The sequence below is a fragment of the Stegostoma tigrinum genome, chromosome 5 (genome assembly GCF_030684315.1).
Source record: "Stegostoma tigrinum isolate sSteTig4 chromosome 5, sSteTig4.hap1, whole genome shotgun sequence".
NCBI lineage: Eukaryota > Metazoa > Chordata > Chondrichthyes > Orectolobiformes > Stegostomatidae > Stegostoma > Stegostoma tigrinum.
In genome coordinates this window covers 43,804,402-43,830,035 of record NC_081358.1, presented here as the reverse complement: position 1 = coordinate 43,830,035, position 25,634 = coordinate 43,804,402, and the positions used below count along the sequence as shown (strand labels likewise).

The 25,634-nt window shown below is 41.6% G+C and overlaps 1 protein-coding gene across 2 annotated transcripts in view; it reads right to left on the bottom strand.

Annotated features, from left to right (window-relative positions):
- ctdp1 (CTD (carboxy-terminal domain, RNA polymerase II, polypeptide A) phosphatase, subunit 1) overlaps nucleotides 1-25,634 on the bottom strand; it is a 270,284-nt gene that overhangs the window by 236,466 nt on the left and 8,184 nt on the right. For both annotated transcript variants that reach the window (XM_059645960.1, XM_048529206.2), the window contains 2 exons: nucleotides 11,371-11,454; nucleotides 3,437-3,530 (listed from right to left, as the gene is read on the bottom strand). In XM_059645960.1, coding sequence (XP_059501943.1) covers nucleotides 3,437-3,530; nucleotides 11,371-11,454 — 178 coding nt within the window. The remainder of the gene's footprint in view (nucleotides 1-3,436; nucleotides 3,531-11,370; nucleotides 11,455-25,634) is intronic.

Sequence of the window (25,634 nt, the reverse complement as noted above, 5' to 3'; positions counted from 1 at the left end):
AGTGAGAACTGGTTGTGTCACTTGATGGCTAATTGGTGATTGTGTATTCATACTATCAGTTCTCTTCCAGTTTGGCCTATGTAGCGTTTCTCACAGTCCTTGCACAGTATTTGTACATTACACCGGTTCTGTTGGTTTAGGGTACGGGATCCTTGACATTCGTCGGTGGCTGTCCATGGGTGCTTGTCAGTTTGTGGACTACTCTAATACCTAGGGGTCTGAGTAATCTTATGGTTTTCTCTGAAATGTCTTTAATGTACTGTAGAGTGATTACTGAGTCTAGTCGTGCTATATCTTTCTGTTGTGGTCTGTGTCGGAGGTAATGGCGGATTGTGCTTTTTGGGATTCATTCCTTTTGAAGACTCTGTATACACGTTCCTGTTCTGCTTTGCGTGGTTCTGGGTAGCTGCAATGTGTTGCGGTGTGTTTAAGTAGTGTCCTGATGCAGCTCTGTGAGCATTGGGGTGGTTGCTAGTGTAATTGAGTATCTGGTCTGTACGTGAGGGCTTCCTATTTATCCTAGTCTGGAGCTCCCCATTGTATTTGCACTCTACCATTATGTCCATTAGTTGGCTACTGTTCTCTTCTTCTTTCATGAACTCTACCCCGGTGAGGATGTTGTTTATGTGTCGGTGTCTTTCTTCTAGTTTTGTGCATTTGATAATCACGAAGGAGTCATCTACATATCGGACCCAAAGGTTGGGTTGCATAGCAGGGAGAGCTGTCCATTCTAACAAGTGGGACAGAACACCAACGCTTTACTGAGGCACAGTGACGAGGTTATCTAGCAGGGTGACGAAACGTTTGCAACCAAACCCACCAGCTCAGCAAGCATATCTACAATCTCATTCACAACCTGAGCTAGAAATCTTCTCGAAACCTTTAAAGATTGTCACAATGTTACTACACTAATAAACTAAAGGCCCGGGCTGATACAGACTAGGGACAAGGCTTCAACTCCCACCTGAGCAGTTGGTTGAATTTAATAGAAACAAAAGAACTACGGATGCTGTAAAATCAGAAACATAAACAGAAACTGCTGGAAAAGCTCAGCAGGTCAGGCAGCAGCTGTGAACACTGTCCTCCTCAGGTCCTCTGAGAAAGGGTCACCAGACCCAAAATGTTAACTCTGACTTCCCTTCACAGGTACTGCCAGGCCTGCTGAACTTTTCCAGACATTTCAGTTTTTGTCGTTGGTTGTAGTGGAATTTAAGTTCAATTATATACTAACAAATGGAGTCTGGTAATGTAGTCTAAACTCAGTAATGGTGACGATAAAGCTATCATCAATTGTTCTAAAAGCTAACCCAGCTGATTCACTAACCTTCTGTAAGGAATAAAATCTGCCACCTCACCCGATCTGGTGTATTTCTGAATCCAGACCCACAGCCAGGTGGTTCACTCTTAAGGGCCCTCTGAAAAGAGTCACTAAGTTGTCAAGGGGCAATAAGAGATGACAACAAATGCTGTCCTTGCCGGTGATGCCGTGATCGATGCAGGAATAGAAAAAGTTATCTATCGCTCTCAGCTTTCGAAGTTTTAATTTACTCAGCCTTAGTGTGAAAAACACCTTTTCTGATTTCATTCTATAGTCAACCTAATGCCAAGTTTTAAATTGTACTACCTTGTTCTGGATCTCACATCACAGGAAGCTCCTGCACCTATTAGTATCAAATTTTTTAATACTTCAAACTCAATTACATCACTCCTCAACCTTGGTACTTCAAGAATACACAACCCAAGTTCTGCATGTGGTTCTCAAACCTTAAGTGCAGTCCATGTACACAGCAGCACTCTCTAAGACACTATGTACATTGTTCCTCAGGTGTACACAAAGAATTTAATTCTAATACTTTAAAGAAATACTCCAACCAAAGCAATAGATCCGAGAAAAAGCAATTAGCACATAAAAAGCAATTAGTGTGTAAGTACATGCGTAAACAAACACAAACAAAGCTCTAAAACGGTACTTGGGAGAGTATGCGGTGCATTGAATAAAATACTCCATAATTTTCAGAAAGACCCAAGACATTCAGTGAACGTAAGGAGGCAAGGGGGAGAACAAACAAAAGGAAATATGCAAAAGTGGAGAGAGAGCGAGAGTGAAAGAAAGAGGGGAGGGGAGGAGACAGAAGAGTAAAGGAGGAGAAGAGGGCGCGGCGGGGGGGGGGGAGAAGAGTGGGGAAGCAGGCGCGGCGGGAGGAAGTGGGGAAGCAGCCATGGCGGGGGGGGGGCGAGTGGGAAAGAGGGCGAGAGGGTAAAAGTGTATGGGGGGGGGGGAAAAGAGGTGGGAGACAGGGAGGAACCTGGGAGAAAGGGAGGAATTGCAGGTGGGAATGGGAGGGAGGTGAGGGAATGGGACTGGTGGGTGAACGGTGGAAAATGAAGGGGGGTACGGGAAGAGGCAAACAGAAGGTTGAAGAAAGGACCAGAGAAAGTGGGGATGCAAATAGAGAGGGGACTGAACAGAGAGAAAAGTGGGGTACAGACAGGGATGTGTTATGGGGTGAGGGGGTACAGAGGGTGGGGGGTTGAACAAAGAGAAGGGGGTAAAACAGAGGTACAGAGACAGTGGGGGTGAACATAGAGGGCTGTGAAGTGAGAGAGGGCAGATGAAGAGAGGGGGAGGGGGGTGCGAACAGGGAGCGGGGGAGGGGGTTGCGAGGTGCGAACAGGGAGCGGGGGGAGGGGCGAACAGAGAGCTGAGAGAGAGAGACAGTGAGCAACAGACATCAAGTGATAGCAAAAGAATGGATGAGAGAGCAATGCTGAAAGTGTGAGTGAGCAAGTAACAGGCAGCAAGCAAAAGCAAGTGAGAAAGTGTGCAAAGGTGTGCGAGTAAGCAAAAAACAGAAACACCAAGTGAGAGAGAGAAAGAAAATGTGATCAGGTGAAGGATATAGAGAGCAAAAGAACACATGAAGAAACAGCCAAGGGAAAAGAAAATGAAAGGAACCAAGAGACAGTGAGATTTTCAAAATCATGAGGGTATGGAATACAATGCCAGGAAATGTCATGGTGGCAGATTCAATTGAGGCATTCAAGAGGGCACTGGAATGATTATTTGGATAGAAATGGTGTGCATCGATACGGGAAAAAAAACAGATCAGTCTTGGATAACAGAAGTGGTACAGGCATCGAATGGCCTCCTTAGCACCATGATAAATCAGATTCCGTGAGCTAGGATTGGGAGCACGAAGGAGAGAGTGTGCAAGGGAGAGAGAACGAAAGCACGCATGAGTGAAAGAAAGAGAGACGCAAGCCAACGATGGAGAAAGGGAGTGAGCAAAAGAAGCCAGCAAAGAAGAGAGGTAGAGAGAAAGAGAAAGAGAGAAAGGGAGAGACGAAGAGAGAGAAAAAAAAGAGGCATGAGGAAACAAGCACACAAATCTGTGCAGTGTAGTAGCTATATCATCTTAATTCTAGAAGCACTTACTTCAGAGCTGACCATCAGCTCTGGGACACTGTGAATCATAGAAACAGTGGCTGTGGATAGGGGCACCATTTGCTTCCCATTCTTCTTCTGCAATCTGAAAAAGGTAATTTTGAAAAATGTTCTGAACCCCAAGTTGTATAAACGGTCCAGATTAAGTACAAAGAACACATTTCCCATCTCCACTTTCCACATCCTCCTGTGTTCATGCTGAGGCACAATTCTGGTGGCACTGGTGGATTTCAGTAATTTTTCCCCACAGCTGAATTTCCAGTCTTTCATCACCAGCAAAATATTTTGGAGGCTAGGGGAAAATAAAAGATCAAACCAAGCCCAATTCTGATTACACTTCCCCTCATTGCTCATGGACTTGCAATGTGATGATTAATCAGTGATCATTGGTCATACCCAGTACTCCACAAAGATGATATAAATAAGACAGATAGAGGGGCACAACAAATATTATGAGAGTCCATTCAGTGTGATACAGCAAACCATAGGCATTCTAGTCTCTTTGTACATGTTTTGATAAATCAGATGGTGCCCTGCAGCTTATCACAAAATATCTCCAACTCGGAGACAAGCAATTTGACACAACAGGTCCATGTCTTTACTTGTGCTCGAAATAAGCCTTCTCCAATTCATCATCTTTGCACCCTAATGACATTTCCTACCACTCTTTTCTCCTTTATGTGCTCATCTAGCTTCCTCTTAAATGTATCAATGATATTCCCTTCAACAGCTCCTGGGGGTATTAAGGTTGCATGTTGGATTTATTAACGGCCCTTTTATATTTATGATCTTCTAGTTTGATTTCCTCCCTCAAGTGAAAACATATTGTCCTCAACTAATCAACCAAGGTTCGATCCATATCGAACATATTTTCATGCTTTTCAATTTTATCCCTTCAGAAACAAACCCTATGTGTCTGTTGTTTTTAAATGACCATATTGATCTCAGAATTGCAGATGTGTTACAGAGCAGGAGTCCATTCATCTTGTTGCACTGATTCTCCAAACTCGCTATTCTCCTGTCTTCTCCCTATAACCATTCACATTCAAACTGTTCAGGTAAGACTACTTCCCCTTTTAATGCCTCAAGGCGAACGTTCCTCCACCACACCCTGGCTGTTTTTCCAGATCCTAACTAATTGCTCTGTTAGAAGAAGTTTTTCCTCATGACATTTTTGCTTCTTTTACTAATTACTTTAAATCTGTGCACTCTCATTCATTAACCTTTCATGAATGGGAGCAGTTTCTCCAAATCTACTTTTTCCAGATGAGATTAGATTCCCTACAGTGTGGAAACAGGCCCTTTGGCCCAACAAGTCCACACCACCCTTTGAAGCATCCCACCCCGACCCATCCCCCTATAACCCATTCACCCCTGAACACTACAGGCAATTTAGCATGGTCAATCCACCTAGCCTGTACATCTTCAGACTGTGGGAGGAAACCGGAGCACCCGGAGGAAACCCACGCAGACACGGGGAGAATGTGAAAACTCCACACAGACAGTCGCCCAAGGCTGGAATTGAACCTGGGTCCCTGGCGCTGTGAGGCTGCAGTGCCAACCACTGAGCCACCGTGCTGATCCCTCATGATTTTAAAACTCCCCAATCAAAACTCCGCTGAGCCTTCATTTCTCCAAGGAAACCATTTTTAACTTCTCCAATCCATCTTCATCCCTCATTCCTGGAAATATTCTCATCTATTCACATTCTTTCTGAAGTGTGGCACCCAGAACTGGATGCAATACTGCAGGTGATGCCAAAATAGTGGTCTATAAAAGTTCAATATAACCAACCTCGTTATTCTGTAAGATTGCTGGCTCTTATACAGTATGCCCTGTTAATAAAGCGCTAGTTACTATATATTTTATGAACCCCTCTCGCAACCTGTCATACCACCTTCAATGATTATGGCACCTAGGTCACTCTGAGATAGTAAGAACTGCAGATGCTGGATCAGATATAACAAAGTGTGGAGGTGGAGGATCACAGCAGGCCAGGCAGCATCAGAGGAATAGGAACGCTGATACTTCAGATCGGGCCCGTCTTCAGAAATCTGCTGTGTTCCTCCAGCTCCACATTTTAGTTACGCAGGTCCCTCTGCCCTGCACCCTGTTCAAAACTATACCCGTTGTTTGATATAACAAGGTGTAGAGCTGGACAAACACAGCAGGCCAAGCAGCAGAGGAGCAAGAAAGCTGGACCTTTCTTCAGACCCACTTCTAAAGAAGGGTCCACACAAATACATCAACTTTCCTGCTTCTCTGATGCTGCTTGGCCTGCTGTGTTCATCTAGCTTGACACCTTGTCATCTGAGATTCTCCACCATCAGCAGTTCCTACTATCCTATTGCTTGAAATTGTCTCCTGAAATCTTCATAACAAAATTAATCATTTCACATTTCTTCACTTTGAACTTCATTTGCCACTTAACTGCCCACATTCTGTCGACATTCAAAGTCCTTTTGAAGCGCTACACTATCCTCCTCTCTGCTTACTATGCTTTCAAGTTCGTATGATTCAGATGCTTTGCAACTGTGTTCTGTATACAAAGATGTGTGCGTTCTATATCATTCATATGTACCATGAAACACAAGAATCTCAAGAACCCACAAAAACCTCTAGAACAGACCTTCCTCCAACGCAGAAAATCTGTGAATCTTAACTCGATTTCCTGTTACTTAGTCAATTCCATGCCTAGGTTGCCACTGACCTTTTTATTCCACAAGCTGTAATGCTGCTTATAAGTCTATTAAATGGCACTACAACAAAGAGATTCTGGAAGTCCATGTACACCATCAATTACATTACTGTAATCAACCTACTCTGTCACCCTTTCAAAAAACTTCAGCAAGTTACTGGCACACAAATTCCCCTCAACAAATTCACACTAGCTTTCCTTGATTAACTTACTTTTGCTGTTGTGACTACAAACTTTTCTCTCAAAATACTGTTTCCAGCGATTTCCCCACCATTGAAGTTAGTCTGACTATTTTATAGTTGCTGAACTTATCTTTACACAATTTCTTGAAGAAAGATTTAAACATTTGCAATTCTCCGGTTCTCAAATACCATTCCTGGTTTAGTTAAGACTGAAAAATTAAGGCCAGTTCCTCTGCAGTTTCACTCTTGTGACTCTCGGTATTCTTGGATGCATCTGGTCTTGCTCTAATGCCTTTTGCTTTCTACTGTATCACCATTATGTGTCATCATTTTTAAGTAGTTTGTGTATCTGCATCTTGGGTCTCATGTTTGTCCAACCACCAAGCAATGTGCCCTGCATCTTCATCATATTAAACATACTACTATATCCTTCACTATATTATATGGACATTAATTTAGCAAATTAAATTTAAACTCTGCAGATTTATTCATGTATTCTTTGTAGTAACTGCAGCAATTTGTGGAACTGTGGAAACGGCTACTTCCAATTGCATAATCCAGATTAACAATGTAAATAGAATACACAGCAAGTATCTCTGGACAGTGGTCAGGACGATTCGATTGCTTATTGTTCCTTCTTTATATCAGGGTCAGGAAGCTGTAACGTACAAGTGACTTTCCAACCAATTACCATGCCTGCAGGACACCTTCCAAAATCACAACTGAGAGTGCATTAAGCTCAGCGAGCCAGTATAACTCCAATTTCACCTCAAAAGCTTGATCGATATATTGTTCACAGAGATGGAAAACTGAAGTTTAGATTTATGGCATTGGTCTCAACTGTCAGTTTTCAATGCAATCCATATCATTTTAATTCAATATCAATGTGTACACGGCAATAACATAACAAATAGTTTACAGGCTTTTGTAAAAATTAGATGTTATTACAGCTCCCAATTTTAAGGTGTGGCACAAAGGTCAAGACCAGGAAATAAAGATTTCCTCATGATCTCCAACCCCAACCAGGTTTACAATCAAAGATAGTAAAATGTGAGGCTGGACGATCACAGCAGGCCAAGCAGCATCTCAGGAGCACAAAAGCTGACATTTCGGGCCTAGACCCTTCATCAGAGAGCCCCCTCTCTGATGAAGGGTCTAGGCCCGAAACATCAGCTTTTGTGCTCCTGAGATGCTGCTTGGCCTGCTGTGTTCATCCAGCCTCACATTTTATTATCTTGGATTCTCCAGCATCTGCAGTTCCCATTATCTCAGGTTTACAATCATAAGGCCATAAGAATTAGGAACCATTAAGTGACCATTTGACCCCTCGAGTCTGCTCTGCCATTCTGGAGGATAACGGCTGATCCAACATTCCTCATCCACTTTGCTGTCCTTTCCCTGGAACCGTTGATTCCATTACTGATCAAGAATCTATCTACCTCAGTCTTAGATATACGCAAAAACTCTGCTCCCATAGCTCCTTGTGACCAGGAATTCCAAATCTCTTGAAGAGAAGAAATCCCTCCTCAACTCAGTCTCCAATTGGAAATCCTTTATTCACTCTATCCTCTAGTCCTAGACTCCTCCATGAGGGGAAACATCCTGTCAGCATTTACCTTGTCAAACCCCTTAATAGCCCCATATGAGGTCACCTCTCATTTTCTAAATTAAAACGAGTGGAGTACCAGCCTGTTTAATCTTTGCTCACAAGCCACTCCCACCGAAACAGGGATTGTCTGAGTGAACTTTCTCTGAACTGCTTCCATTGAAATAATATTTTTTGTTAAATAATGGGACACAACTGCTTATGGTACTCCAGATGAAGTCTCACCAGTACTTAGTAAAATTGCAATAAGAATTCCCTACTCATCTACTGCAACCCCCTTAAAATAAGGGCCAACATAGGTTAAGAAGGGATTTAATAGAGACATACAGGATGATCAGAGGATTAGATAGGGTGAACAGTGAGAGTCTTTTTCCTAGGTTGATGACGTCGGCTTGTACGAGGGGGCATAGCCGCACATTGAGGGGTGATAGATTTAAGACAGATTTCAGGGGCAGGTCCTTTACTCAGAGTGTGGTAAGGGTGTGGAATGCCCTGCCTGCCAATGTAGTTAACTCAGCCACATTAGGGGCATTTAAACAGTCCTTGGATAAGCATATGGATGACAATGGGCTAGTGTAGGGGGATGGGCTTAGATTAGTTCACAGGTCAGCCCAACATAGAGGGCCGAAGGGCCTGTTCTGCGCTGTGTTATTCTATGTTCTACGTTCTATGTTCTAACATTGCATTCACCCTACTGATTAGCTGTTGCACCTGTGTGCTTGCTTTTTGTGTTTCATGCACAACCACCCCCCAAGTCCCTCTGTGTTGCAGGGTTCTGTGGTTCTTCTCTCTTTAAATAATATCTTGCTCTTTTGTTTTGCCTTCTAAAAATGAACAACTTCACAATCCCACATTATACTCCATTTGCTAACTTTTTGCCTATTAACTAAACCCGTTTGCATCCTTTTCGCAACCTGCTTTTCCATCTATTCTTGTCTCATCTACAAATTTGGCTACAGTACTTTCACTTCCTTCTTCCAAGTAATTTAAAACATCAGCCTGCCCTGCTCCTCACAATAGTGTGAATGGAAGTAACAACAGCCTGCAAGTTGCAGCATATAGATCCCTTGGATGTATACCAGAGCCCAAAGCAATAATGAGAGTAATGTACTAAGCACAATCAACACAAATGAAATTCACCCCGAGCTTAGCCTGTTCTTCAGTAATCTTCATTTCAGAGCTCCCTGACCATTGACAACATTAGTGTAGTGGGACCTAATCCAGCAAGAAACACAGAGATGCTGTACGCACCATATGTGCCACAGCCATGTCTGATGGGGAAGATGACTGCTGTAAAAAGAGGCACATGGTCGAAGCTTTGCGTTGCAGTGATTGAGACCAAATCACAAGAAAACTAAATTTCAAAGATAACAATCTGTGCTTCATGGGGGAAAAGGATGTTGATTATTTGACAAACAAACTCTGAAGGGTCAAGTTGCTGCCACGGAGAATGCACCAGGCAATGGTTATTTTTGTTAAAGTTCGAACAAAATGCCTGGCTGATAACCTTTAATTGCTTGTTGCTTTAATTCTTTGATCGGAGTATTATGGCTCACATCTAATCATGGACATTACATATGGATTTCTGAAAGCATGAGCTGGTTCAATAGAGTCAGCAGCCAGAAGCATGTGCTGCTTGATTCAACAGGCAAAGCTGTCGTTTTACACTATTATAATGTAACAACATGAGTGGTACTTTCAACTAACAGGATGCTGTTATCAAGCCAAAGAGGTGGTGTGTGTACCACACAAATGAGTAATGTGGTAAATGAATTTCAGTGCTAGTGTGATTATATCACGTATGTCAGGCATACATCCCAATGACCAGTAAATTGCACCAAACAGCACATCCATTCTGAAATCTTCTTGCATCTAGCACAGTGGCTCAATGGTTAACACTGCTGCCTCACAGCACCAGGCAACTCTTTACACATTCTTGTTGTGTCTACGTGGATTTCCTCTGGGCACTCTGGTTTCTTCCCACCATCCAAATATGAGCCAGTTAAGTGCATTGACCATGCTAGATTGTCCCATAGTGTCCAGGGATATGCAGGCTAGGTGGGTTAACTGTGAGAGATGCAGGGTTACAGGGACAGAGTAGGGAGGTGGGTCCAGGTAGGATGCTCCTCAGAAGACTTGTGCAATGGGCCAAACGGCCTGCTTCCACACTGTTAGGGATTCTATGATTCAGATTCTCTACACAGATGCTGCCAGTCCTGCTGAATTTCTCTAGCATTCTGTGTTTGCTTCAGATTTTGAATATCCGGTGGTTGGCCTTTATTATAGTGCATCCCATTAACTGTTCACAACAGACAGAGAACAGACCACTTTGCATCACCATGTGCCTGTAAAACTCAAACACACTTGAGTTCAAAGTTAGATGTATGCTGCAGTTGGACAGCCATCTCATTAATCCCATGAAAGGAATTCTAGCTAATTAATTAGAATTTTTTGCAGAAGTCTCAACCTGAGTAGATAGAGGAGAACCAGGTGATGTGTTATATCTGGAGTCCCAGAAGGCATTTGACAACATACCTCACAAAAGGCTAAGTCATAAGATTAAGTCATAAGGTAAGAGCCCATGGTGTAAGAGGTAGTATGTTGGCCTGGATAGAGAATTGGCCAATGAAAAAACAAATTGAGATAAAGCGTTCTTTTTCAGGTTGGGAACCTGTATCCAGTGGGGCTCCACAGGGATCATTGCTGGGTCCACAAATGTTTCCAATGTACATGAATGACTTGGAGAAAGAACACTGCACTTTCATATGTGGTCAGTAAACAAAAGAAAATCCCAAATATTGAATCCTTTTCAACTAAACATAAAGCACAGGAAAATGTCACTCTGGGACATTCCTTAACCAATCTGCACTTTTCTTTCCCCCATGTAGTATGAATTGTTGTTCCTTTTGAAATTTCATATTTTGGCCTTTACATTCAGACGAGTACAAGACAAAAATATCAACGTGTCTCTTTTTACAACTGTTCACATTCTGTTAATGCTAAGGAGAGGGTTATTTTGAAACACTTTGAAACGGGGAGCTTTGGAAAAAACATACTGAGGGAGAACAGAATTATTATTTTGCCATTTACTTTTATTCCCTCTCATCATAATTGCTTTGCAATCTTTTGACCCAGGTCAGTTTGCCCTTCTTCTGTGATCAGCCAATGTTGCTCTGCAAGTGTCACTAGGCAACCCTCAACAGCAACATGTGGCTTTAATCCACCTGATGTTTTGTTTTTTTAAAGGCATTATTACAGAGAAAGCCATTCCATTTTTAGAGAACTGTTTAAGGAGATTATCAGGCTAAGGTAATTGTGAACCACAGGATGAGAAAGACTGCTGTGAATACTGCACATTTGGATTATCTGTTTGTTGTTGCACACTGCTGTCTACCTTCAAATAATGATGAGTCAGCAAAATATACCAAAAATAACTTACTGTGTCAAGTCTTGACCACAGGCTGCACAGAGGCCTTTCATAACAATGGAGTGACTGCATCCTTCAAGTCGAACTAGCACACTTCTGCACAAAATAAATGGAGAAAAATTTATGTAAGGAGGAGTAAAATAAATTTATATCCAAAGTTGAAACTTTCTCATTAAACAAGGATATCAGGGGACATGGAACCAAAGCAGGCAGACTGATATAAAGACAGACTCCAAACATGAGCAAATTGAAAGGGTGCATTAGTTGGAATGGCCAAATGGCCGTTTCTGTTCCCATGTTACAAATCCTAGCAAACCTGCAGTAAGCAACCATTTATTCTGTGTCCCACGCTGTCTGTACCGTCCCGTCCCAGTTCCTCTGTGATCTTGTAAAGTCGATGTTTAGGTTACAAAGTCACGGTGTGCAGTTACCCAGTCAGCCCTCATATTTATTTTGCTGAAGTGATCTTTTTCTGTCTGGAATACTTCAGATCATATTTGTTGGACTGTTCGATAACAAGATTTATTTTGTTGCTCACAAATGCATGCAGGAAATATTTTTTAAAAATTTAAAACTTTTCAACTTCAGGCAGGAATAAACACCTCTGATATTGTTTTAAAAACTGCTGCGATCGCCCAAGGTCCAGCAAATTCTCCTATCCCGGGACTGCTGGATAACAGAGATGAGCAGGGGAGTAATCTCTGGAGTCTGGGTCAATATTTATCTCTTGTTATCTCTCTGCTGCTCATGGGAACGTGCTGAGCACATATTAGCTGCTGTGTTTCCTACATTACATCAGTGGTCACATTTCACAAGCACTTCATTGGCCAGTCCTCCAAGGCATCCAGTTGGTCACAACAATATAAATGCAAATTTGTTTATTATGCAACAGGAGTCCGATTGCAACATTTTGCTTCGGGGTGGGGGATGGGGGGTGGGGGGGGGGGGGGGGGGGGGGGGCGGGGACTGTGTTGTTGTAGTTTTGGGCAAGAGTTCTGCTTCCTGCAGTTGGGGACTATTTTTAAATAGACTCTGAATGAGACGTAGATAATAAAATGTGAGGCTGAATGAACACAGCAGGCCCAGCAGCATCTCAGGAGCACAAAAGCTGACGTTTCGGGCCTAGACCCTTCATCAGAGTGTTTGTTTTGCTGTAAAATAGGCTTTCTGCTGCAGCAGCTGTTGCGGGTCACACACCCCTGTGTCCAATTCACTGACTGATATAACGGAGCATATATTGATGCTGCTGTATTTACTAAAGGTGAGGTCGCCTCCAGTGCCAACAATACAACATAAAATGAAACATTTACCAGAATGTTGCCAGGTATGGAAGGTTGAGCAAAGAAAGGGTGGATAAGCTGGGAATTTTTCCACCAGAGCGTAGGAGTTTGAGAGGTGACCTTAAAGAGGTTTATAAAATCATGAGTGGCATAGATTGGTTCATGGTAGGTGTTTTTTTCCCCCCTAGGACATATATTTTTTTAAGGTGAGAGCAGAGAGATTTAAAAACAACACAAGGGCAAATGTTTTATATAGAGGGTGGTTCATGTGTGGAATGAACTTCCTGAGGAAGTGGTCGAAACGGGCACAGTTACACCGTTTAAAAGATATTTGAACAGATACATGAATCAGAAAAACGCATAGGGATATGGGCCAGGAGCAGGCAGGTGGAACTAGTTTAGTTTGTGATTATGTTTGGCATGAACTGGATAGGTCAAAGAGTCTATTTCTGTGATGTATGACTTTATGAAGTGCTGCAGTACCATTTTCCAATAAAATTTAGCTGATGGTAGGGTCACATTAACGCTATGTTTTTAGTTCAACCCTCAAAATTTCATTACAACTAATTAACTTTAATAATAAAAATTCCTGTCCTTCAGTGACTTAATCATGTTGACCAAAGGTCTCCCTGAACTTTCTTTCACAGGAAAAACCACTACAGAAGTTAAACAAGCTCACTTTCTTCATTCACATCAGATTATTGTGAATCCTTGTGGGAAGATATCTGGCCTTATATTGCTGAGCATGACTACATTTCTATTTTGTGGAGAAATGGCTGGAATCCATTATGGAGGAGATTGTAGCAAGATACCTTTAGAAAATCATAATATGATCAGGTGGAGTTAACACAGCTTTGTAAATGGAAAGCATACTTAACCAGGTTAATAGAAAATTTTGAACAAGTAATAAGCAAAATGCAGAAAAAAAGAAACCTGTAGACTGTGGCCTACTTGAATTTTCAACAAGTATTTCTGATAAGACACTTACTACGTAATTTTTTTTATTCTTTCACAGGAAGTGGGCATCACAGGACAGGCCTGAAATTTCTACGCTATTAAAACCTTTTAAAACCTTTAAATCTGAAGCTTTTCCTTATTAGGTTACTAGTGTTCACACCGAACAATCAAATGGTTTAACAAGGAAGTTAATACAGTATTGCACGTTTCTAAGTTCAGCTAATCAGGAGGAGACTGTGTAAAAGTTCAATTTATCACATGCAATTTTCAACAAGCTTTGATATCTTTGATGGGACTGTCTAATGGTTTCGACACAACCAGAATTTTGTGTTACCTGATGCGACATCATCATTTCAGTGTGTTCCTTCAAAGGAATTAGTTACTCTACAGAAGAATTGTTACTCTACAGCAAGTAGTCATTCAGCCTAACATGTTAGAACATTTTGACTTGTTGCCTTTCGTCTACCTTTTACCCATAACATTGGATGATTATTTGAACAGTAGCAATGACCTCCTGAATGCCTCAAGCGAACTTGTCTCCACCACACTTGCAGGGAGTGCATTCCAGACCATAACTATTCACTCTGTAAAAAAGCTTTTTCTTATATCACATTTGATTAGAATCACAGAATCCCTACAGTGTGGAAACAGGCCCTTCTGCCCAGCAGGACCCTTGCAGCATCCCACCCAGATCCACCCTCCTATAACCCACACACCCCTAAACACTAAAGGCAATTTAGCATGGCGAATTCACCTAGCCGGCACATCTTTGGACTGTGGGAGGAAACCAGAGCACCCAGAGGAAACCCACACAGACGCGGGGAGAATGTGCAAACTCCACACAGACAGTTGCCTGAGCTGGAATCGAACCTAGGTCCCTGGTGCTGTGAGGCTGCAGTGCTAACCAATGTGCCATCGTGCCGCTTCTTTTGCAAATTACCTTATACTTGTGTTCTCTCATTCTTGATCCTTTTATGAGAAACAATTTCACTTTAATTATTCCGTGCAACACTCTCTTGATTTTGGAAACAGCTATTAAATTGCCTTTAGCCTTCTACATGAACACAGTCCCAAATTCTCCAATCTATCATCCAAACTGAAAGTGGATCATCCCTGTGACCATTCTTGTAAACCTCCTCTGCACTCTCCCCAATGTGTTTGCATTGTTCATAATTTGTTACACCCAGAATCACACACAATATGCCAACTGAGGTCTGACTAGCTTCTGTGACTAAGGCTGCAGTTTTCCACTTCTCCAGCATTTTAATTTAGTGGCAGACAGTTTTTACTGATAAGTTTTTAGATATGATGGGATTTGCACACTCTTCTCTGGGTTTTCTGTGACATACTGCCTTCTGTTTTGAAAAACAGGTTCTATGATTCTATTTACTCAAATCTTATGTCGATCACAAATCAATGTTAAACCACATTTTTCAAGCAAACCACTTTCTAAGTCTGGTCCGCTCTATCAAAAATCAAAGAATATTTTCTTCAGCTGCATCATGGAATCAAACAGTACGGAAACAGACCCTTCAGTCCAACTTGTGTCCGGGCCAAGCAAATTTCCTAAACTAAGATTGTCCCATTTGACGGTATTTAGCTGACATCCTTCTGAACCTTTCCTATTCAAGTACCTGTCCCAATGAATCTTAAATGTTGTAACTGTACTGGAATCTACCACTTCCGCTGACAGTGTGAAAAAGTTGTCCCTCAGATCCCTTTTAAATCTTTCCCCTCTCACCTTAAAATTATGCCCTCCCGTTCTGAACACTCCAAACACGGGGTAAAGATTTTGCTATTCACCTTATCTATGGCCCTCACGAGTTTATAGCCTCTATAAAGGTGATGCCTCAATCTCATTCACTCCAGTGGAAAAATGTCCCAGCCTATTTTTATAACTCAAACCTTTCATGATAAAATAAAGGCCAAATAGGCTAAAGATTCTTTAACGGTTTTATTATTAAAAATGTCACGAAGTAGCTTTGAAAATAATCAGAAAATTGTATAGAGGTGAAATCAATTCTTTATCATTGAAAACTCTGAACCAGTTACAAACCCAATCAAACTGACTCTGAAGCTCTCTTCACAGAGAGTTATGAAATAATTCAGTGCCAAAAAAGTAATCAGACTAGCCAAATGGGAGATGGAATTATCTAGGAAAATTCATAAACAGATTTTTTTTAAGAGAGCCCCAGAATGGCTAACGTACATATAATAATCAAAAAAACGATATGAATCGAGGAACATCCAGGATCAGATATACATGCCCAATGGCGATACCAATTTCCGCTCCCTCACCAGCTCTCTGCCCCTCCGCTCTATAGACTGACAAGTATGAATGACGTCCAGTCTTGGAAAAGCTGCATATTCCTCCAGTTAAACAGTCTTACCTTCCCACAATGAACTCCATAGCATTTACCATCTCATCCCTCCCCCTGACTACAGTCTCATGCTGACCCAGATTTTATTTTCTTTATTCATTCACAGGATGGCTTGGCAGCATTTATTGCCCATCCCTAAACGCCCAGAGGGCAGTTAAGAGTCAACCACATTGCTGTGGATCTGGAGTCACATGTTGGCCAGATCAGGTAAGGATGGCAGTTCCCTTCCCTAAAAGGGCATTAGTGAACCGGGTGGGTTTTTCTGACAATCAACAATGGATTCTTGGTCATCACTAGACTGTTAATTCTAAATTTTTTTGAATACAGATTCCAGCATCTGCCATGGCAGGATGAACCCAGGTCTCCAGAACAGTATCTGACTCTCTGGATTAACAGCCCATCGTCTCCCCTAATTGATTTGATTCCCAGAATTTGATTGGGCCACCACCCCGTCTCATTCATAACCCCCCCACCGTTCGCAACCCCCCAACTCTCACCCCAATCAAAAAAGTGCTATATTAAGGTACTCAGTTTCTGTTGTCAACAAAAATGTTAGAAGTCCAGTCTTTTTAAAGAGATGTAAAACTCAGGCCCTATCAGCCTGCTGGAATGGATCCAAAAGATCCCATAGCACTATTCTAGGAAGAGCATGGGAGTTATCCCAAGTATCCTGTCAAATATCTATCCATCAACAAACATTGGAAAATAAATTAAATCTGGTTCTTACAACACTGCTGTTTGTGGAAGCATGTTGAGTGCAAATTGGCTCTGCCATTCAAACAAAGTTGCAAAACTCTTTGATTGATAGTAATACAGCTTGAGCCGTCCAGTGGTCATGAGAGATATTATATAAATGGACACCTTTCTTTCCAGAATTATTCTGAAGGATTCATGATGGCTTTTGAACAGTAAAGCACCACAGTTAATGTTGCAGGCTGTTGTCATTCAATTATGTAATCAGATGTCATTATCTTTAAATTATTTAATTACTTGACTAATTAAAAGGTTTAAAGGGATACAATGAGTAAAACATCTTAAAAAATTTTTTAAACAAGGTGGAAATTTTTCAGAACCCATTACTTCAGTCAACTATTGTTGTTCCTACCTGTCACTTAAATCCCAGGTGATCGACATTATTTATTTAAAAACTGTAAGGACCATCTGTAAGATATTTCCTGATAATTACAGGTTATTGTAGCAATGAATACAAATGACAAATGCAGCTTACAGTTGACAAATTACTGCTGCAATTTAGATATGATGGAAAGCTGTAAACATTCCAACAACAATATGATGAATCACCAAAGTACGAGACTGGCAATAAATACATTAGAGAACAACACCTGGGATTTGCACGGCACCTAGGACACAATAAAACGGCCTGAAGTGTTTCATAGGACTACAAACAAAATTTATCACACAAGGAGCTTTTAGGACAGCTGATCAAATGCTTGGTAAAAGAATTAAGTCAAAAGCAATATTTTAGAGGCAGAAGAGAGGTGCAAAGGTAGAGAGGTAGAGTGCTGGAGTTCTAGAACTTAGCTCTTGGCAACTAAAGGCACCACCTTAGATGGTGGAGCAATGAAAACTGGTGATTTACAAGAGATCAAAATTGGACAGGAACAGCAATCTCAGAGGATCATACGGTGCAGGAAATGGCAGCCAGGGTTGGTCGGGTCCATGGAAGAATCTAAAAGAAAGGATGCAAATTTAATGTGCCAGTTGACATCCTTGACTCGAGATGCGTTTGGAGAGATGAAGTGAACATACACGTAGCACTAGATTCCCTAAAGTGCAATATCAGCCTTGGGAGATGTCCAGTTTAGCACCCCAATCAATTTGTTTCTTCATCCTTCTATGCTTTACTTATGTTTCAACGAAGTATTTTGGCCTCTATAATACTGAGTACAGAGTCAATCGTTACGATGACAGTAAAGCAAACTGTACCAAGAAATTTATATTAATAGGCTAAATGCCACTTTTCCAATGCTACACCAGTTATATCAATATAAACAGCCTTACAGTACCTGAATGACAAGAACCTGGTTTCCACTGTATTGTTCTGAAACATTACTTTGGAGAATCTTAATCTTAGCTGTAATCATTTTACCTTAACCAAACCTATTGTTTTATATAAACATAAACTCATGACTCATCAAAATGATTCTGATTACTATTCAGAGTCTCCTTGCTCAAATTCTAATGCACAAATATGCATTCAGGATGGTCACAAAATCAGGACTGAAGCGCGCACAGGCTATGAAGCTAATTCAAAATATTTTAACTCTTTAAATGTGTGATGTCAATTACAGGTGTCGCTGTTAAGGCCGGCATTTTATGTCCAGTTTTGTACACCCTTGATGAGTGTCTTATTAGGACATTTCAGATGGAAGTTACAAGGTAATCACATTGGTGTGTGTTTGTAGGCTAAACCAAGTAAGAATATCAGATTTCCCACCCTAAAAACGACATTAGCAACACAAGAGACTTTTTACATCAATTGCTATTGGTCACCAACAGAGACTTATCACCTAACACGCCACTCACACCAGTTCTATGATCTTTTGATCTCTCTGCCTATAAACTCTGTTTCTGTGGGCTCTGTTCTTTCACTGCACCTGACAAAAGAGCTGCACTTAGAAAGTTTGTGTGATTTCAAAAGCACCTGTTGGACTATAACCTGGTGTCGTGTGACCCAGTCCAACAACCGCACCTCCACATCATTATTATTAGTCTCAGTAATGGTGACAGAAACTAACTTTCAATTTCATATTTATTAGTTGAATTTAATTTACACTAGCATTCAAGTGTCGACTATGGATTCAATCCCATAATTCTCCATTTTACAAGTCACAATCGCCTGTTTGGAATACTTCCTACATTCAGAAATCCCTTTCTGAAGAAGGGTTTAGACCCAAAACATCAACTTTCCTGCTCCTCTGATGCTGCTTGGCCTCCTGTATTCATACAGCTCCACACCTTTTTATGTCAGATTCTCCAATGGCAGTTCCAAATATCTCATCTCCTTTAGAGCTATATTTTATCGGTCTTATGCATGGAATTTAATCCCAACTTCCAGAGTAAAACAGTATGGAGTCCTCACAGGTAATTACCGTCATTACTCTTTTTAAACATTGTGCCCCGCTTCTCTCCTACAATCACCTAACTCATGGCAGTCACTCTGGGCAGATGGTGGAACTGTGATAGTGTTACTGGACCAGCAACCCAAAGGCCCAGAATAATTCTACATGGCAGCTGATGAAATATATTTCAATAAATTGTTCCGAAATTATAAATGTTAGCCTCAGAAACAGTGGCCATGAAACCACTGTCAACTGTCATTAAAAGCCCATCTGGTTCACTACTGCCCTATAGTGAAGGAAATCTTATCCATTCTGGCCCACAACAATGTGGTTGACTCTCAACTCTGATTTACCACAGCAAGTTATTTTGTAAGTGCCATTGGAATTTGTTACGAATTACTCTTTGACGTCCCCTCATCCCAAGCAGTAAATTAAGGAAACTTTACAACACAGAACAGGATTTGAGATGATTGCTTAGAAGCTAGGATTGTTTCCATGTGAAAAGTTAAAAGTAAGACTTTTTTTCACAAGACTACAATGATTTATAACTAGCTCCCTCCTCTTTCCTTTTAGATTTACAAATAAGATTTGGCAAAATAACTGGGCTAACAAAGTGAACAATTCACTTACAGAATTCAATCAAGCTCTCATTCCCGATTCATTTGCTTTCTATTTACACAACAATGCTTTCCCAAAAGATATTTGGACCTTATCTGTACCAAATCACCATTTTATGCTCTTTTTGAATTCTTGCTGGAAAACACAAGGAAGAGCAACAGAATGAGGCCTCTCGGCCCTTTGATCCCACTTCACCATCCAATAAAATTGTGGCGGATCACATCCATGGCCTTAGCTGAAGACTTTCTGAGAGAATAAATTGTTCATCATCTTCATCCTGAGTCATAGATCCCTGATGTTGAAACTATGTTCATAGTTTTAGACTGCCAAGTAAGTGGAAGCATCCTCTCAGCATCCAACTTGTCAAGTACCCATTTTACATTATTCAATAAGGTTACCTCTCACTTTTCTCAAATCCAATGAGTACAGGCTCAACCTTTTCTCACAGGACAACTCCTTAACATCCCAGGATTCAGCCCAGTGAATCACTTCCAATGCAAGTACATCCTTTCTTAAATGAAGAGACCAAATGTACACGGTACTTCAGGATCCTTATTCACACCAAGCCTCATTCACCCATCACTTGAGCTCACCTAACTACAATAGGTCACAGTACTGAAATGACTCAATTTTAAAATTCTCACATTAGTTTGCAAATCTATTCATCGCTTTAACTCTAAGTTTTGTAACCTCCTGCTATCCTACAAGGTCTACGTGCTCATCTGATTATGACACTTATACATCTCTGATTTCCAATACCCCACCTTTATGACCATGTCTTCTGCTGACTAGATCCTAACATCTAGAAACAAATCCTTAAACCTCTCTCTGTCTCCTTTCACCTTTAATGAGCTCCTTAAAACTTGCTTCTTTCACTGAGATTTCAAACACCTCTCAATATCTCCTTTTCTAGCTAAGTGATGCTGCAAAACTCCTTGGGACTTGTTCGCTACATTAAAAACAACATAAATATGATTTAGTTTTGCGAGAAAAATTGCCTATTTTTAAAAAAGGAGCTGTCTCTTTAAGAGACAGGCAAAACCAGCAAGTGTGTAGGGCTACAGTTTTAAACTGCAGATAAAAGCAATAGTTTACTTGCTATTTTAAATGTAAGAAACATGACAGCCAAGTTACACACAAGCTCCCACAACTGGCAATTAAATAAAATCTTAAAGCTGCATCACGACATTTATGATGTTTTATGATTTGATTTTATTTCTAATCAACCTAATTAAAGAATCTTATTAAGCACCTCTACAGTGGAAGGAACTTGAACACAGTTCTCTTGGTTCACAGAAAGGGTCACTAGTACAGCCAGAGTCTGCGATGACTATTTAAAGTGATATTTGCTGAGGGAGAATTCCTTCAGGTAGCATAGTGGGATCCTTTAAATCTAGTTTAAAGGGTAACACCATGCGTCAGTTTAATATCTAGGGTCCCCTGCAATGCAGCATTTCCTTGGTACTGCAATAGAGTTTCAGCCTAAATTATATACCCAAGACTTCAACTGGGGGTTTAACCCCTGTGATGTCTGGGTCTGAGGCTACAGTGGTACTCAACTAAAATGGATGCGCATTTTAACAAAAAGAGTAAATTATGAGCAAGTAAACAGTTCACCAAGTTTCCAGAGAGTAGCTTGATTCATAGAAACCAGGACGGTCCCCAAAGAGAGCCCCATCCATGAGTTCGCTTGTTTGGAAATTGTGGCCTTTGACAATCAGCCATAATGCTCCTCATTTAGCAGCAGAGAAGATCATCCAAGAACTTTGCTCCTAATCACTGTCTCACTCTCGGTGCTGAAAGTTTGTGGGTGTGGACATGAGCTACAGACAGCACTGGGCCCAATGGTCAAACAACACAAGGCTACAGGCCAGCCATGATCTTGCTGAATGACAGAACAGGCCACAGAAACTAAACAACCTCATGTTCTCATGTTCCTGGGCCATCACCACTCCTCTCAATGTGAAGAGTGGGCAGCTTGTTGAAAATCTGCATATTCTCTGGGGCAAAGCTAGTTAATCCATGATCTGGAGTTTAACTTGTAAGGCAGCAGTTGACAACAAAGGTGATACTGATGTTGTCACGATCCAAACAGATATGTTAAACTGATGCAGTATTGTACAAAGCAAAACTGGCACGGCATCAGGCTAATCTTTTAACTCGTATTACCCCAGGGCTGCTATCTTCATAAACTTTAGAAATGAAACTTTTTCAAAAAAGCACAACCAGGTTAAAATTCTATACTAGGTGTAGAGCTGGATGAACACAGCAGGCCAAGCAGCATCAGAGGAGCAGGAAGCCTGACGTTTCGGGCCTAAGGGTCTAGGCCCAAAACGTCAGCCTTTCTGCTCCTCTGATGCTGCTTGGCCTGCTGTGTTCATCCAGCTCTAGACCTTGTTATCTCAGACTCTCCAGAATCTGCAGTTCCTACTATGTCTAAAATTCTATACAGCACTATTCAATTGCATTAGACACACATTCAAAGACAGAACACAACTCAGTCAATATCCTTGTCATTTTAAACTGCAATGATGCAGGTCTTGAAACCTACAGTATATTCATGTTCATTAAAGATTCCTACAGCTTGATACTTGGTGCCCTCTGTTTCACCTTTCACAAGACAAATCAATTCGTCACGGTCATGTATGAGAGGCAAACAACAATGAACTGATAGTGTTGGGAATCAGTACTTCAACAAGCAGATTCCCCATATTCAGACATAAAGCACTTAGTTCTACAGTGTGATGGTTCTACTGCATACTAACAGGCACAGTCTTTGAATTAAACAATTCTATTGATCAAATAGTTGTGTCTGTCAGATACTTTTTTAAAAGCCTATGGGTGCATATGTATTTATCTGCTAATAAAATGGCATGTTTTCTGAATGATTTTCTCTCAAGAATAAGCCCTGGGTTATTTTGACAGCTTGCCACACAGGATACTTATTCTGTAGGTCAAGGATTTCTTTAGCGATCAAACTGCTAACCACTGTAGAACCTGCGACATGCATTGGGACAATGGCTGCTAAATTACACTGCCATAAAATGTGAAAGTTGTTTGAAATGTGTTGATATTGAGCTAACTGTAGCTTGAATTTTGCTTATTTCTTGTCACTCTAATTCCACAGCAGACAGGCAACCTTTCACCCTTGAACCTCAATCAAATCCAAGATTCATCACAAAGCTGGGATGGGTGATGGCCTCATTACACTATTCCTTGGCCAAAGAATTCCTTCTTGCTTTCCAACTCAAAACGAAAACTATTTTGGCCTTACAGTTCCGCACGTCAGGAATAAAACCAACAGCTGTGTCCAAATGACTCCAAATTTCTGTTTTCAAACCCATCTGTGGCCTGGTCTTCCCCAGCTCTGCAACCTCCTCCAACAAAACTATACACCTCCAAATCTAGCCTCCTGTCCAATCCCAATTTCCATCACTCCATCATGGGCATGGGGTTCTGAAATAAATAGGGAGAGAGGCGGAGACGAGTCGAAGATGGATAGAGGAGACAGACAAGTTACAGAGGTGGGGACGGAGTCAGTAAAGGTGAGTGTAGGTGAGGAGATAGGTCAGTCCAGGGAGGACAGATGGGTCAAGGGGGTGGGATGAGGTTAGTAGGTAGGAAATAGGGGTGCAGCTTCAGGTAAATTTAAGCCTCCATTCTATGGAGTCACCTACTCTGCTTGTTGCCACGAAAAGGCAGCCAACACCAAAGACCCCTCCCACCTTGGTTACCATCTCTTCCTTCAGCCAAGAGAGACAAAAGTTTAAACACACAGACCAACATGTTCAAGATCAACTTCTTCCCTGCTATTGTTGGATTGTTGAACAGATCTCTCAAATTCCAAATTTAAGGCTGATCTTGCTCTTGTACACCTCCGGTGAGTCTTAATTTTGCACGCTAAGCACCCTATGATTTGTGCGTCCATGTACGTTATATTCTGCCTGTACTGTACACAAAACAACTTTCCAATGTAATTTTGAAATGTGACAACAATAAATCAAAATCAAATCATCTCCTCCTACCTGGCCTCCCAACCATTTTCCAAACTCTCTGTCAAAAAATTGGAGGGGACAACACTTTGACCTGACCCTCACTGTAGCCAAGGATTATGGGATATGTGTCAAATCAGACAGAGTTACTGCTTGCAATCCAACAACTGTGGCTTTGTCAAACGGAAAGCAGTCAGAGGAGTATCCTAGTCATGGAAAGAACATTTTGCAAACATGCTGCGGGTAAGGCAAGGTCACAGTGATTATAAAACCTGTCTGGATTGATTCTGATTGCTTGGGAACAGTGCAATTAGTGTGTGTGAAACTTGTGGAAACTATAGATGAGCAGTTGGCAAAACTCAAGTCAACGGACAACTCACACATTTTTCTTCTGTCTCTGCGCAGACTGACAGAATTGTTGTGAATTTTCACTGTTATCTTTCGACTTCAAATATATTGCCAGATGTAGTTTCTCTCTTATTTGTACTTCCTTTACTGCAACAAGAAAGGTTGTTCTGCCTGACTTGGTCTGAAGCAGCTACAAGGCAGCCAGGTTACCAGACTGCCAGGATGGCAAATACACCATCCTTTACACACCATGTGTTTCAGGAAGATATGCACGAATGGTTTTTGGGATGCAGGCACAAGACCTTAATCTTAAGGCATAGCAACCATTCACCTCAAAAGACAACAGCTTGGGTGCCAAAATGGATCAGCTGCCTTGGCATTCTAAAACACTGCAAGAAGACAAACAGTCCAAATTTTGAGTGATGAGCATCACAGGTGCAAGTTTTAAGATTTACAGATTGGTCACAAGGCAGCTGAACAAAAAACAGGCTCTAGCAGCTGAACAGTTTGCTCCTGTTCCTTCACTCTTCAATGCTAAGCCCAGTAAAGTCATGAAGCCCAATGAGTTTTCCTCTTTTTACCTGCTCATGTCAACTCCCGTCTATCTATTCTGCTTCCTTCATTGAAAGCAGCCCTTCACTGTAGCTTTCCCAATTATTGATTGCTTTGGGTTTTAATATGGAAATATGAAGAAGCTGTTGCCAGATTTGTAGCTAACTGGAAAGCACGGATTTAAGAAAACTGGCAAGGCGACCAGAGATGAGATGAGAAAATTACAAGTTACCCAGAGTCAGCAGAATCTGCATCGCACTCTGTGAACAGATGACAGAAGCAGATTCATTAATAATTTCTGAGAGGGAACTGAATGATCGCTTTGGGTGCTGTTTAATGGTCTGCTCTGAGGGAGTTTAGAGGCAGATGGAGGCTTGTGCTCAGGCAGGCGATCTCACTGCCTTTCTATATGCATCCCATTTAGGCCAAGGCAGGGTAGCTTGAAGGCAACCTTTTTGCCTAAATGCCAACTGAGGCCTTTAACTTTGCTCGTCATGCCCACTTAAGGGCCTCGTCCCAGCGCTGCTGGCATTCATCCAGTAGTGGGAGGTGTGTCAACAAGCAGAAGGCCTTCCCAGAAGCCCTGGTGAGTTTGCTGGTGGCCTAGAGAGTGGGGAAAAAGGAGCATGGGTTCATTCAAAGCTATTCTGGCCATGCCCCTTCACAGCCAGCCTGTCTTGTCCTCGAGCTATCTCCCAACACACCCCAACAGGATCCTTTATCTCCATGACCCCTGCCCCACTCTTGCTTGCCTTTGGCTGCTGTTACGACAATGATACCTGGCCCAAGGGAACAAGTAAGTATTAGCAGCTAGCACTCTTGACAGCACTGAAGGTAATGGACTGCACTCGAGGTAGGAACTCCTGCACCACTGTGGGACTTGGAGCACTTAAACGCCCCACCCCAGCTTTCCCAGAGGCATAGGGTCCAATGCCAATTAGGAACTTCGTTCCCTAGAGGCTTCCATAGATCATGTCGGCAGGAGCTCTGTCAGTATTGATGCAACACACACACACACACACACACAACAGTGCCATGATCTTGTTAAAAAATACTCATGAGCAC